This window comes from Aspergillus lentulus (genome assembly GCF_001445615.1).
Source record: "Aspergillus lentulus DNA, contig: Alt09, strain: IFM 54703, whole genome shotgun sequence".
Taxonomy (NCBI): Eukaryota; Fungi; Ascomycota; class Eurotiomycetes; order Eurotiales; family Aspergillaceae; genus Aspergillus; species Aspergillus lentulus.
The window spans coordinates 1,561,479-1,576,104 of NW_028322117.1; the positions used below are offsets into that span (position 1 = coordinate 1,561,479).

The 14,626-nt window shown below is 51.5% G+C and overlaps 5 protein-coding genes across 5 annotated transcripts; 2 read left to right on the forward strand and 3 right to left on the reverse strand.

Moving 5' to 3' along the window:
* Positions 1 to 702: 702 nt before the first annotated feature.
* ALT_5342 (putative GPI-anchored cell surface glycoprotein) lies at positions 703 to 3,225 on the reverse strand (the record flags this gene model as incomplete). Its single annotated transcript, XM_033555210.2, has 1 exon — positions 703 to 3,225. One exon carries the CDS (start codon positions 3,223 to 3,225, stop codon positions 703 to 705), a length of 2,523 nt encoding a protein of 840 aa, XP_033411101.2.
* A 1,195-nt stretch (positions 3,226 to 4,420) lies between these two features.
* ALT_5343 (putative oligosaccharyltransferase subunit ribophorin II) lies at positions 4,421 to 6,507 on the forward strand (the record flags this gene model as incomplete). The annotated part of the gene is made up of 5 exons (XM_033555209.2): positions 4,421 to 4,566; positions 4,634 to 4,832; positions 4,891 to 5,175; positions 5,230 to 5,431; positions 5,840 to 6,507. 5 exons carry the CDS (start codon positions 4,421 to 4,423, stop codon positions 6,505 to 6,507), a joined length of 1,500 nt encoding a protein of 499 aa, XP_033411100.2.
* Positions 6,508 to 6,618: 111 nt separating this feature from the next.
* Positions 6,619 to 7,702, reverse strand: ALT_5344 (dihydrodipicolinate synthase family protein; the record flags this gene model as incomplete). The annotated part of the gene is made up of 3 exons (XM_033555207.2): positions 6,619 to 6,894; positions 6,951 to 7,492; positions 7,549 to 7,702. 3 exons carry the CDS (start codon positions 7,700 to 7,702, stop codon positions 6,619 to 6,621), a joined length of 972 nt encoding a protein of 323 aa, XP_033411098.2.
* A 1,252-nt stretch (positions 7,703 to 8,954) lies between these two features.
* On the forward strand, positions 8,955 to 9,369 carry ALT_5345 (uncharacterized protein; the record flags this gene model as incomplete). Its single annotated transcript, XM_033555206.2, has 2 exons — positions 8,955 to 8,984; positions 9,046 to 9,369. The coding sequence occupies 2 exons, from the start codon at positions 8,955 to 8,957 to the stop codon at positions 9,367 to 9,369; spliced, it is 354 nt and encodes a 117-aa protein (XP_033411097.2).
* Positions 9,370 to 9,561: 192 nt separating this feature from the next.
* ALT_5346 (uncharacterized protein) lies at positions 9,562 to 13,694 on the reverse strand (the record flags this gene model as incomplete). The annotated part of the gene is made up of 3 exons (XM_089599897.1): positions 9,562 to 9,847; positions 13,250 to 13,553; positions 13,613 to 13,694. The coding sequence occupies 3 exons, from the start codon at positions 13,692 to 13,694 to the stop codon at positions 9,562 to 9,564; spliced, it is 672 nt and encodes a 223-aa protein (XP_089455774.1).
* Positions 13,695 to 14,626: the final 932 nt, after the last annotated feature.

Consider the following 14,626-nt stretch of genomic DNA (forward strand, 5'->3'; position numbering starts at 1 on the left):
AACAAGAGAGAATATCACAAACGCAAAATGAACAGAAGAGCCCAAGTCCACCGAATGCTTCGCTATGCTTTGATGCATGTACTCAATCCGTAACGCCGTGCGACAACAGTGTGATTAGATTAGGTAAAGATGATGTTGCCTCGTGCCAATCATAGCAAAAGAGGTTCAACAAAATTGAATCGTTAGTCTTAGAGGAATGAGATAAGACGGAGAAGAAGGTAGATGGAGAGCCAATAGACTGCTCGCGCCAATTGTCTATCATTTTGCTGGGTGATCACTCCCCAAAAGGCAGATAGATGTAGCCGAAGATTCAGAACTCAATCAGGACTGATTGTATGAGCAGGCGTTTTCGCGGGTGAGGGAAGACGATAGTAATAGTAAGAAAAAATCAGATGATGGACATGTAAGTGGCTAGTACATTGACTTCAAATAGCAGGCACGAGGTCGACTTCGTCCCAGGTGAAGTGAGGTAAGACCCAGTGAAACATAGGCAAAGCGGTCTCAACTCAACAAATGGTCGAGCCTTGAGATGCCAAAGTGATGTGAGGCGGGGTTAAATCGACTGGAGGCGTGACGAAGAAGGCGATTGAGGACGGCGATCGAGACAAAGCAGAGGCCAGTGAACTAAGCGTAATTCGAAGTACGAGTGGTTTGTAGAAGGCGAGGTAGAATGCAAGTGAACAAATACCAACAGTAGCCGAATCATGCGCTTCTCATGGACACACCCTCAGCACTCCCGCCTCCCTGTTTCGAAGGAGTGGTGGCCTTCTTTCGAGCGGCCCGACGAGCCCGCTCCTCGGCGTGAGACTGGAAATCGGCCATCAGAGCCGTTGCCGCGCGGCGCCGCGGACGACCATTCGGTGTCTGGTTCAGCTCGGCGGGACTGGCTGTCGCTGGCGATGACTTGAGTTTCTTAGCAGAACTGGCATCACCGTCTGTCTCCGCGTCGGCAAGAAGGCGTTTCTTCGATGTGCTAGATGGCACCGCCCCAAAAAGCCCTGCCACCGCCGCCGCTTTCTCGGGGTTCGAGAATCTGAACTTCACCGTGAGACTTGGCTTCTCGGCAGCGGCAGCGGGACTGGGAGCACTCGGATTCTGTCGCCGCCTCTTCGTCACCGAAGTCGAGTAAGGGGTAGCGTTGACTGGCTCCGTGCGCCTTCTCTTGCGCGAACCACTGGCAGGCTTCTCTTCCTTCGCGGGCTCACTCTGCCCAGCGTTGTCATGCTGCGCGATCAAGGCGTCAATCTCCGCTGCCGACATCGTCCGATCAACCGGGATGCCCCTCAGCCGGGCTGCGTCTCGTGCTTTGACCTTAGCCTTTTCCTCGTCAACGTCCTCCAGTCGAAAAGGGAGATTCGTTTGCTGCGGGAGATTACGCTCCCCCAGCCGCGGCGGGTATCCGAAGATACGGTCCTTCTCCGCCTGTTCACGCGATCTGAATCGCCCCGGCGGCTGGGGGAGTTGGTCATCCCCGTAGGTGTTGGTGGGATGAACCCACTCAAAGTCGGAAGAGACGAAGACGTACTCCTCCCCAAACTTGTTGAGAAGACCTGTATGCGTCCAACCATCCTCGTCAGTCCACGGCTCCGATACTTTCGTCTTGTCCATACCAAATGGCAGGCTGGAGGTTGGCCTACTTTCTCCCTCCGACCCCGCCCCCTCTCCATCTTGCCCCCGCTGCTCCGCTTCGAACTCTTTGCGCAGGCTCTCCAGCCTGGCATCAAGCCCGGCATCCAGCGCAGGGTCTGCAGACACAGCTGCCACCGCCAGCTCAAGCAGCCGCCTGGCAATAAATGCCGTGTCAGGCTGCTGAGCGGCAGACGCCTGCGCGGATGCCGGAACCTGATGCTCAGGCTGGGCCGCGCCTCCCTTCTTCTGCCCCATAAACGCCGTCGACTCGGGTTTGCTGGATGGAGCCCTGGAGCGGCGGAACTGCCGCTCCGACTCCAGGGACTCCAGAGCCTTCATGGTGGGCTTCCGAATGCGACTCGAGGTCCTCGCAGCAGCGGACGTGCCCGTGGATAAACTCGTCGGTGAGCCCGGGCCATCCACCTGGCCGTCGAGGCCGAAGCGGTTACCATACATCTCAGGGCCATATTCAAAGTGGAAATTGTCACGGTAGGCTTGCACAGGCGTCCCCTCGACACTGTCGGCGACCTCCCCATTGTATGGGGTGGTCTCAAGAACCATCAGGGTCGCTGGTGACTCCAGAGGCTTATCGACAGCCAGAAGTTTAGCGGCGGTTTTGGCTCGCGAGCTTCGAGTGTTTATGTTGTGAGAAAGAGGTTGAGCTGCTTCGAGAGTAGGATCTGGGACAGAGGGAGGCTGAGATGGAGTCTCGTGAATTCGGACAGGAGGATTGTGATTGTGATTGTGCTTGGTCGACGACACTTGGATATGATCCCCAAGGTTGCGATCGGTCCCGGGCTTGGACTTGCGATCACGACGACGGGATCTGGCAGTAGAGTCGCGTGGATTTGTGTTAGCCTGAGCGGCGGGAGTTGTTGAGTCGGCTGTTTCAGCCTTTTCAGACTTGGGGGCAACGGGGGTAGCAGGTTTGGCTGTTGATGTAACTTGAGCTACCTTGTTGGCAGACTTGGTCGCCTTGGCGCTGGCTTGAGATGTTGGCTTGGCTTTACGATCAATGCGAGCGGGAGTAGAAGGGCGAGAAGCGGAGGGTTTGTCAGCGGACTTAGGATGGACAGTCTCTTTCTTGTCGCTCACACCGTTGAGCTTCGCAGGCATTGACTTTCTTGCCTTGCGATCGCTCTGCGTTGTTGCAGGAGCCATGGTCGACGACGTCGAGCCAGATCTGTCTCTGGATGCGTTGGCCAGCTCGGCCTCGGTAGCCAGAGACTTGCGTTTCATTCGAGGATCTTTATGAGAGGCGTGCAAGTTTGACTTAGACGGCGGAGCTTGCGCCTTGCGCTTAGCATTGGAAGTAGTATGAGTTGTCAGTTGATGGCCGTGCGAGTCACCTGCATCAGCGGCGTGACCATTTAGCTTGCCTGACTTCCGATTGCGGCTGCCACTTTTGGCATCACTTTTAGACTCTGAAGCAGGAACATCGTCTTTCTTTTGCACCGGAGTCTTGGTGATCTTCTCTGGCTGGGAGTCCTTGAGATCAACTGGACGTTGGGATTTACGACGCTTCGTTGATGGCGCCGATTCTTCGAAAGATGAGGCGATAGGGGTCGGAGGTAGTGAGTAAGAGGTCTGAGCCATCTTAATCTTAGTCGACTCTGGCTCTCTTGTTGATTTACGTGAGTGATGAGAAGAGCTACGCCGAGAGTTTGTTTTCTGGAGAACGATTAGAGATGGAAAAGACGGGGATGGTAAGACACGTACAGGAGTTCTATCAAAAACAGTGTTCAGAGAAATCATGTCGCGAGGGGCAGAATCTCTTTTAGCCACTATATCAGGATTAGTCGTTAAGTCAGAGGAATGAAAGAATTATGTAGAAGCCCTAGTTGAGAGCGTCGATTCAGGGACACAGCGCGAGACATGCCAACACTCGGTGTTTGCCACATACTTTTAACTTTTGCAAGAGGTCTCGAGTAAATATCCAGATCCAGGTATTCGAATAAGTCTGTGATGTAACGTGTTTCGAAACTTGGAGAAGTATGCGGAGTACGCAGTAGTAGCAGTTGGGATTAGGAAAGGAAAGGAGGGAGATTCGAATGTTTCGAGACGCGAGAAGGAAGTGTTGTGTTTTCGACAACCCTAGCACCTGATGCAAAGTGAACAGTCAGTGAATGCGTCCAAGGTGAGAGCAAACCACAGGCAGATGAGTCGTAGCGGCAATCCCTGCAGAATGGCCACTCCGCAACGACCGGCCTGTTTGAATAGCGGCAAACAAGATATTTACATACCAGCACACGTTATCTCCAGATATTTATGACCTTATAGTATCAATATCGATAGTAGGATGATGTAGAAATAGGATGGAAAGGCAGGTAATGACGGTGGCTACCTGTCGGTGCAGCGGAGGCGAGGAGTTGGACAGGTTCAGGTCGATCGATTTGCCAGCGCAAAAAGGTTCCCGTAATTAGTTATCTGCAGGAAACAACATGCTCAATCACTACCGGAGCGATAATCGAGGCGATCGACGATGTCACAGCGACGCTGCAGGGACGTTGACAGCAGGTAGCTGGTCGAGGAGGGAATGAGGTGTTTGGCCGACAGCCAGAACTGCAGGAATCCGGGAAATAATTAGGGCTTGCGCGGAGCAGGTGGACGCCGATGCCCCAACTCTGACTATCAGGGAGTCCCGGCGCTTATCTGGAGGTCCGTTGTTTAGCGCTTCCGCGATTCTTCAAGACTCCGCAGTTGCGCTAGAACATTGCATTGTTCTGTCATCTCGACTGCACGACTTGTCTTTTTGTCTTTTAGTTTCTATTCTTTGACTATTTGACTCAGCATGCAGCTTTGGCATACTGCTCTCCAGCTCTGTCTGCTGGCTTCAGCAACAATCCCGACCGCAGCAGCATCCTCGTGGGGGTTTACTGATGCCACCGTGTCAGTTCAAACCAAAGGCGCAGGTGTCGGATCTGGACTGAAAGAAAAGTATAGTCATTTATTCATTGATACTTTATTTAAGAAATTAACATGCTAATGATGGTACCAATTGCAGAATCCCCGACAACAAGCCGCTCTCCAAACCGGTCGCGCTCGGAAGCTCCGATACCCTTAAAGTGATCCTCACAGCACAGGAAGGAAGCTCGGCCAAACGCGCTCACCAAGTCTTCCTCCTCCTTCAAGATCCCAAAACCGGCTTAGATATCTCGTATCCCTTTACCGTCAAGGACAATGGCAAATCAAGGCTTGAGCTGGTAAGCAGAGGTCGAGTGTACTGAGTTACTTAACAGCTGACGTGGCCTGCGTGCTTAGACTCAAAAAGACCTCCCCGTTCAATTCCTCTCCGTCGCCGAACCCCTGGACGCCAGATTTGTCATTGGATCGTTTGGAAGCTCTCAGGCGTACAATGAACTTGCCTTCCCGTTGACAGTGGCCCGTAATCCCGACGAACCAGTACCGACCGTCGAGGTTTCGCGATATGGCAAACTGCCCGAGATTCACCATATCTTCAAGTCTGATCCTCAGAGCCCGCCTGTTATCGTGACTCTGGTTTTCATTGGAATGGTGCTGGCTGCTTTTCCAATCCTCGGTGGCCTGGTGAGTCTTTTTCCTCCAAACGACGGCAACTTGCCGATGTCCTGACTCGTATAGTGGCTCTTCATTGGCGTCAACCTCAACCATCTGCCGACTGCCTTTAAGTCTGCCCCATTTCCCCACGCCGTTTTCCTGGGATCCCTGGTTTCCATCGAATGGATCTTCTTCCTCTACTACTCCCATTGGACACTCTTCCAGATTCTTCCAGCTGTCGCTGCGGCCGGTGTTGTCGCGTTCATCAGCGGCAGCCGCGCTCTGGGTGAAGTGCAGGGCAGGCGCCTTGCAGGTCTCAGATAGATGCGCATAGTACTGGATACTGGCAGACTTAGGAGACGAGGCGATGCGCTTGTACTAGTAGGACCGGTCTTGAACCCTGATATACTATCTATATCCTTTGACATCGGACGTAAAACCCACAACACTATAGCATAGCTTACTACAATCTCTAAAATATTACTTTTGGTATCTTCACTTTCCAGTCATAAAAACGAAAAATAATCATAACATTCAACGGCCTGACGTCACTTCAGCGGGCACAACGTTGACCAAGACGGGCTAGTCTGGCGGGTCTTTGATTTTCTGAAGAACCTCCGCAAGCTCTCCGCCTCTTATCAACTCAGCTTCACTTTTTGAGAGACATCAGATCGTCAGCATCTATATATCCCAGGAGGAAAAAATGGGCTCCTCCGCATCCAAACCGGCGCGGTCAGCTGCCAGCACCGTCTCACGACGCCAATATCCCAAACAGCCCTCCGCAGCGTCCAGGACGGCGCCACAAGTTCCTCCGCGAGAACCAAACCTCTCACAGCCACTCCAAGCTCAATCGCAAGCTCCATCACTCCCGAAGGAACAAGCTTCCACAACAAAATCAGCGGGTACAAATACCTCTCCGGCAACCGGGTAAGAAAGATAGCTAACAAGCTAACGTCTCCAGTCATCGATCTCGACGGCCGCGACCCCGACTTCGCCGCTTCCCTCCGCTCCATCGGCCCCGTCGTCCCCAACCCTACCTTCTCGCGTACGAGCACCTTTAACCCCGGTCCTACCCAACGACAAAACCCAAACCAGCCCGTCTTTCCGACAGCGGCGAATCCGGCGCTCTTGGTGCTGACTGCGCGGCAGACGGCTGCTAAGGCTGCGCAGGAGGAGTCGGAGCAGATTGGGCGGCCGGGGTTTGCGGGGCGGGAGTTTGTGGATGCGTGGACGATTAGACAGGCGTTGACGATGCGGGATCGGCAGGGTTTGAGTCTGGGGGAGATTGAGGGGATGTTGAGGTTGAAGAAGGGGGTTTTGGGGCGGTTGGGGGCGAAGGGTGTTGTAGGGGAAGTTGGTTGATGATGGTTCATCGTTTGATGTGTATAATGTGTGAGGGAGGGTTTTGTACTATATTCTGACGTGTATGACTGATTGATTGGGCCTATGTACGATAAAAAGATGCTATTCTGGCTATGTTGAACGCTTGATCAGCGCGTCCTCGACTGGCTTCAGCTTCCCGGCTAGCTCGAGTATCCATTCTTGTTTGGCTGCATCTGCGAAGAGAGGATATGGTCTTCGGCAAGCGGCGCTGTCATCGGGGTAACCCAGCAATTTGGCGACGACCCATTTGCTTCCGTTGATTCCTCCCTTTGCAAAGGCCCATTCTGACGTGGCAGCCTTCAACTGGAGCTCGGTTGCTTCCTGGACCTTACCAGCCTTGTAGAGATCGTACAGCTCAACACACGCCTACGCCACGGCTCGTTATTAGTGCAAGGAAACAAAATTGGAGACAGAATACTCACCCTCGGGTACAGATTCGCCATTCCCGTAATCGCTCCGACAGCACCAACGGCAATTGCCGGCCCCATCCAGTCAATCTGCCCGCCGAGCACGCTGAACGGTCTCGCCGCATTGGCCGTCACACGGGGAACCTTCCCAATACCTCCACACGTCAACTTAGCCCCCGAAATATTCGGATGCGCGCTCAGCTTCACTAGCATGTCAGAGTCGACATCCAGCCCGGCCGCCACACCGGGGTAATTGTACACCATAACGGGAATGGGGCTGTGGTCCGCAACTTCTTCGAAGAAGGATACGATGGCCGCGGAGTCCATAGCAAAATGGTAGTAGCTCGGTACTAGGACCATGGCGAAATCGGCGCCGGCTTGATGGGCTGCGATGGTCTCGTCGATGACATGGTGGGTGGATTGGCCGCCGCAGCCGAGGGTGATGGTTACGTCTGGGCGGCTGAGGCGGGCTGCGAGCTTGCGGGTTAGTTGGACGAGTGAGGTCTTTTCGGCGGTTGAGAGTGTGACTGCTTCGCCGTTGGAGCCGGCGAGGACGACTGTTGAAGTTGTTAGGTGGTAGCTTTGTATGTTTTGGGGATGGAGGTGGACGTACCCCCGTGGAGACCGGACTGTATAAGAAATGAGAGATGCTTCTCTTGTACATCCCAGTCAATGTCCTGGCGTTGGTTATTTTGGAAGAAGGTCAGACAGGGAACATGAATGCCTCCTGGAAAGATTTTGCTGCGGTTGATCTGATTTGACGCCATGGTGTTCTATATTGTCAAGGTCGGAGGCAAGGACGAGTAGGTAGGCAGTCGGATTGTTACGATCATACAAACAATTCAATGTGCTAGTTGTCCCCGCACCTCGATTGAGTTCAATTCATCTCTCTAAATAATTGCCGTAATCTTCTGGTTCTCCATATTTCTGGTAACATCATCTCGGATCCTCTCCGAGGATGCAGGTCAACCGTAAACCCCCACCACCCTCGGCAATCTGACATCTTAGTTGAGATTGGTCGTGGTATACCCGGGAAGAAAAAAGCTACAGATTGATGATATCGAAGGCTTCTCTAACAGAGGGCTGAGCCGAGGAAGTGAGGCGTAAATGAAAATCGATATTCGCATATACTGACATCACTTCTCTGGTGCACAATAAGGACTCATCCCTTGCTGGAGATTCAAAGCCCTCGTCGATATCTATGAGACAAGTTGACTTTCGTCAGATGCCACTGAATCCATGACTCGCGATACGATAAAGAGGTCATGAAGAAAGACCAAAGTCACCAAACATCCCACCATTATCAACCACATTTAGCAGCTCTAGCGAGCCCTCAGATCTGTCAGAACTCCCACTGTGACGTTGAGCTCCGCGAGCTACGTTTAAACCCGTAAGGGTCGAATTAACGCCGTGTTTTTTCCTGCACCAGCCTACGTCCGTGTCGTTGGAGTATATAATTTATTTACCCTCTGTATCAGGTAGAATGGAATCGCCGAGTCTTCGAAGCGTGCTCCGTGAGGACTCGAATTGCCTCTATCCATGTTTCTCAGATTTCGTCATTCACTTTCTTGGAATACACGGGCGTTCCTTCCTAAGGCAGGCGAGTATTCCTGAAATGAGCATTGTTGCCTGTTTGTACGTGAATGCGCACCTTCCTGTGGTTGAGTGAATGATGGAAGCTTCCGTAGCTCGAGCAGGACCCCCTTCGTAGCAATCGCATCTTCTCTTCTTCCTTCTTCCTCCCTCCCTCCCTCCCTCTCTCTCTCTCTCTCTCTCTCATCTCTCCATTCCTCGTTAAAGCCTCTATTTCCATCCCACTACGCAAAAATCTTTGCAATTTTTTTGATATTCACGAAAGAACAAGAAAAATGTGAGTCCATACGTTGAGCTGGCCCCAATAATGACTTTTCTATTGGATGAATGCATGTCTAACATCGTATAGGGCTATAGGCCACCTCTATTAGAGGAACCTGCTGCTTGCGGTTTCGGCCGTCCCCTCTCCTCCGCCTCCTCCTGCCGATGCTCGGGCACCCGCCCCCGCTTCTAAGAGTCAGTATATCAATTCAACCTTCACAAGAAGCATCTAGTGGCAATGCTAACATAGATATAGAGCGGCGAAGGTGCGGGGAGTGTGGAAACTTCCACACAGGGGCCTGCTGGCCAATTTGCGATGCTTGCGGGCGTCGCCATCTTGGCGACTGCCCCACGCCCCGGCCCCCTCCAAGCAAGCCAGGGCACGGCCCCTCCAGCTCCTCCCGACCCGGCCCAACCTCAGCCAGCTTCGGCCGCTTCGGCGGTTCAGGTCAATGTTTACGGCGGGGTCGTTTACTTCTATCCGCCCCCCTCTACCTCCTCGGGCGCCGCCCCCCCGCCCGCCAGCAGGCGCCGCCGCGGCCGCGGCAAGAAGCCCAACAAGGGAGAGGCCAAGGAATGAGCCTTTATATTATTATCATGTATATAATTAGTTTCCATTAATTCAACCGGTGATTCGAGCATTATTTACTGCAGGGGTCGTTAATCCTTCTGAGCCTGCCCCTCCTCCTGCGCCTGCTCCGGCCCCTGTCCTTGCTTCCAAGAGTCAGTATATCGATTCAACCTTTATGAGAAGCATTGAAGAGCGGCAGTACTAATACTTGGGTATAGAGCGGAGATGCCCCCGTTGTGGGAATTCCCACACGGGGCAGTACCAGCCATACTGCCACAGTTGTGGCTTCCGGCATGCCGGAAAGTGCCCGCCGCCACCATTACCACCATCACCACCATCACCAGCCAAGAAGTCGCTGCGGTCGTCTGAAACGGTAGTGTCCAGATCACTGTCGACACCACCGCGCCTCGCACCTCCTCGGCGGCCGCCGCCCCCCTGCTCACCAAGCCCACCAAGCCCGCTAAGAAGCCGCGTTGGCGGAAGCGCCCTGGTGAGGGCCAGAAAAAAAGCCGAAAAGGCCCAAAAAAGAAGAGGAGAAGAGGAAGGGACGGAAGGAGGCTGAGAAGAGGGGTGAGAAGGTGGTCGGCAAGCCCAGCTCCGAGTGAGCTCATATAGTTAACCATATGTATATTATTCTGTATATAGTAATTTTCATCAATCGAATCAGTGATTCGAGCATTCCTTTCATTGTAGGCACTTTTGGATACAATAGCGTACGTAGTCCTCAACATATGAACTGTCATCGAAAAGTGACCTTGATACTGGGAGGCATTGTGATGCAATGTCACCTTTCTCAATTAGCAAGGTACTTCGTCCGTGGCATCGATAATGTTCTTCATTTTTGTGCATGAAAACATCTTCTCTCCATAGCGCGTCTGGGAGTATTGCTTGACTGCATGCCTGGATCGATCATGTTTACGTACGCTGGAAATCCAGCTCGGGGTTTCCTAGCTGATCCCATAAGAATTTCCTAACCAGGAAGTCAATCGTTTCTGGTAAACCCGGTCTGAGAGAGGTTTGTGCCGTCGACTATTACAATTTGGGTGGATGTCAGCCCTGCCTGTAAGGTAATGTGTCTACGGAGATGCTGAACGTCTTACCGCGGCTTAGTCTCTATACTAAGTCTTGATCAAAACTGTCCTAAATGAGCTTGCCTTGCTAAGTATGTAAACAAAGTTGAACTATTGTAGTATTAAACAGCACAGAGAGCGGGCACCTAATGCGCTTGATGATGTGGACAAGATCTCAATGCAGCTTCAGATATGAGCGGTCTCCTCTGGAATATTGGGTATCACTTCCTAGTTCATAGAGCAGAGCATTATGACAAGTGTGGTGGCCTTAGCGTTTTCCTAGGACTCGTATTCTAGGTATTAAAAGAGTGCCATGTCCTTTTCCTGTTGCGCTTCTGAAATCTCAAAATTCCTTGAATCACCTGTCACGCCGCAACAATGTGAGTATATACTAACATCAGTATAGGTTTTCTCCATCCTCCACGCCATCCTAGCAGTTACCACTGTCGCACACACCCTCCCACCAGCAAGCCCCTGCGGCGGTGAATATCACCATCTCTGTTCGGCTCTGTCTGCGTCCTCTGCGGGCGCTGGCATCTCGCTGGCAAATGCCGCCCTCCTGCCCGGCCCCACCTGCCAATAAAAGAAGTAAGTATATTGATTCGACCTTCATGAGAAGCATCCAAAGAGTGGCAATACTAATGCTCAGATGTAGAGCGGCAAAAATGTGGCAAGTGTGCGAAATCCCACACAGGGGCACGCTGGTCCCAGCCCCCAATGTGGGCGCTGGCGGCGTCCACCAAGTTCCCTGCTCGCAATGTCTATAGTAGGACGTAATTATATCCTGTCCTCCGGCAAACAAACAAAACAGTTCGTGGAGCTGCACTTTGCTAACAAAGGCAAAGGTGCAAATACGAAACAGTGTTGAGGAGAAGCTGTCCTCAAGAAGGTCTGGCACTGCAATGCTCACAAGGCGGCCTGGAGCAGAACAGCGCTTGGATGAACTACCACAATTGTTTCAATATGGTTTCTGACCTTGATTCCAAGCCTGCTGGTAGAACTAGCAATACTTCTTTTTGACTGTTCGCCCTACAAAGACTGTCAACCACTCCTGGCAGTCCTTAAGACTCAAGTAAGTACACCATTCATGCAAGCTGCAATGTGTTCAGTGACTAACACCCACAGAAACACTCCCTCGACCATGTTCTGCATGAGCATCAAAGCAGCAAATTCCTCGCTATTCTCGCTCCTTCTTCGATCCCAACGGGAAAAAATCAAGATCTCAGAAGCAGACCTCTTTGGGTGCCTTATCGGCCCAATATAATGCGAGTACACAGCGTTGAGCTGGCCCGGATGGTGATCTTTGGATTGAATCAACTGTCTAACACTGGTATGGCCACCTCTGGCGCGTGAGTCCCCTGTGAACCTGGCGCCGCCCTGCTAGCCCTTCCCAGTCGCCAACAAGAAGAGTCAGTATAGACACACTTCTGCCAAGACCAAGACTGGATCTTCTCTTACACGTCTTAGTCAATATTCTGGCGTGGGTTATTTCTGAGGAAGGTCAGACTGAGGATATTAAACCTCCTGGAAGGACCTTATCGCGGTCGATTGAATTCAATGACAGGGTAATCTATTTCTTAGAAAGGGATTTCGGTAATTTATGTTTTTACCCCCATAGTGAGCAGTTATACCTTAGGTCCCTGCCCCTGAAATGGGTTCGATCTTCTATTAGGTTACCGTCATACTCCGTAGAGCATCATCGTGTTCTAATCCAATGTCCCCGCAAAGTGCGGTTATAACTGATTATCTCGGACCTCGTCCGAAACTGCCATCTCAATCTGTCCTACTATGCGGACCCTGAAAGAGAAGAAAGAAGCGACAAGAAACGATTCACGATGGAAGCGATGGACTCTAAGCACTGGTATCCATGTTTTATGTATATTCCATCCATGGATCAGGATCCCCATCTCGGTTCTTTAGAGAAGATGTTGTTGATAATATGGCCATGACTATGATAGTGGTTATTGATGACACCATCGACCGTTGTCGGGCCGAGGGGTATTGCACTTGCTGACAGGATGCCGGCATCAGCACCAGGGCCAGCACTTCCCTTATGTGTGAGATTTCTCATATTCGCCGCATTTGCTCTATTATATGAGAGAGTATCAGTACTGAAGTTCTTATGCATGGATCAAATAAACGTACTTCTGTTGCAGGTGAGCCGCACGGCAGGTAAAAAGACCAGTACTTGCCTGTAGGGGATTTTCCGCGCTCGTCACAATCTAGGTGCTACAAATGTAGTGGTAGTATCCCCTCTCTTCAGACTCCTCTCACAAAGGTTGGGTAGATAAACCTCGTTTATTGACTGGCAGGGGCGGAGGCGATGGCTAAGGAGAGAAATTGTTCGTCTCTGGAAGCCTATACCGAAGTTAGTATACATCAACTCATATCCAGCAGATGATATACCGTCAAGGGTCAAATCAGTGCTCCGTGCTCACATGGTTTCTGTGGCTGAAAGGAAATCCAAAGAAGAATGTATCAAGAAACGCCATTTGGTGTCTAGCGGATAATGTCGACCAACGTGCACATAAAAAGTGATTTATGGAGGTAGTGCGTGGGGTGGACGAGATGCTGTGGTCTCAGAAGAGTAATATCCCCAAGAGTATTGATGTTAGATCGAGAAACATCGGCGAGACACTGGCGCAGGGTTCATTAGCAACATGATGTGGTTGGCGTTTTCCACCAGCATGCACCTATATGCAATTTCCCTTCATAAGGACCATCTTTCTTTGCTGTCTGACAACTTTATGTTGAACTCTTTACAGATCACTAGTTGTGAAGTAACATGGCTTCGACTTGCTCGGGAAAGGTTCTCACACCTGGCCGCCGTATCCGGTCTCTTCCTGCGTCTGCGCTTTGGCTTGTTGCAAATTTGGACCGCATCCGTGGGCGTCTCATTGACTCCGGTGGGAATCTGGACGGCAACTGTAGCGGTGGGGCTGCCATAGTGCCAGGTATGACTGACTCCGACAGAAATCACCAGGCCGGAAGTCGTAGTGCCGCCGGCGCCAGGTCGAGGATTGACAATGGTAGTCTGTCTCACGGCAGTCAGCTGAGGTTGTAGTGGACAGCGATCGTCCGAATGACCGACTTGATTAAGGCATCGGGAACACTGCGGGACATCTGTTGTTATTAGCCTGCCTATCTGCATGCATCAAGAGGACGTAAAGCATTCAGCATACCACTTGGTTGCTGGAGGGTGCTCTCGTTCGCAGCGGAGGGGGTTGGGTGGCCCGTCTTGTTTGAGGTGATATTGTCGGTCATGTTGTACAACGAACAATGACCGGTCTGCTGTATGGCTGAACAGGCTGACGATCAGGCTCGGAGTAACAATCGGGAATGGCCCGAGCAGCATCCCTGAATATCGTAGGTAACTTGGGCTTCTAACATGACGAAGTTAAGTCACTTTGTCATTCTGATGAGAAAGTAAAATTAACAAAGAAAGAAATACACCACAACGTAGACGATCAAAGCATAGGAGTGCATGTCTATCGAGGAGACAAGTCCATTCTAGAAAGACGAGTTGTCATTATGCTAGCAGGGCTTGATGTAAGAACTGTATGAAAGGAGAACATATTATGAGATAGTAGTGACTTTGCAATAGCTAACCTGATACAGACTGATGATTCTGGACGATGGATAGATAGTGGTTGGTTGTTACGAATTTACCTTCCAACTTACCATCAATAGGTACGTCTGGGTGGCCATGTGACCTTGATGTCAGATTGGGCGTCCGCTTGACCCTCTTGATGAAGAGAAAATCCTAATGTATCTTGGCTACGTACTGCTATGTGCTAAATATAGCTGTTTACTGAATATTCTCGCTCGTTCCACGGGGCTGTCAATCCTTGACTCATCACTATCACTATTAGAATCCTTCTTCCTCTCGCCCTCACCTCCTGGTCAGATTTTCTACAGCGCGCGGTTCCTCAAATTAAGCACTCCATAAACATCGTGTCTGCTTATGATTCAAAGTGATGCTCTTAGAATGTCCACTCGACCAACAGTCGGCTCTGTTACCGTAGACCCATCTTCGCCTGAGGAGCACTTGCAGAAAAGGACAGGCAAAGTCGCGTCTGTGCAGGACCGGTTCTTTAGCCGGTGCACAGAGCGCGACTGAGGAGTGTAATGGGCTGTACTTCGTACAGGACCGGCCCTGCTGATCGATAGTCTGTCCTAGCCTTGGGAATGTCGTA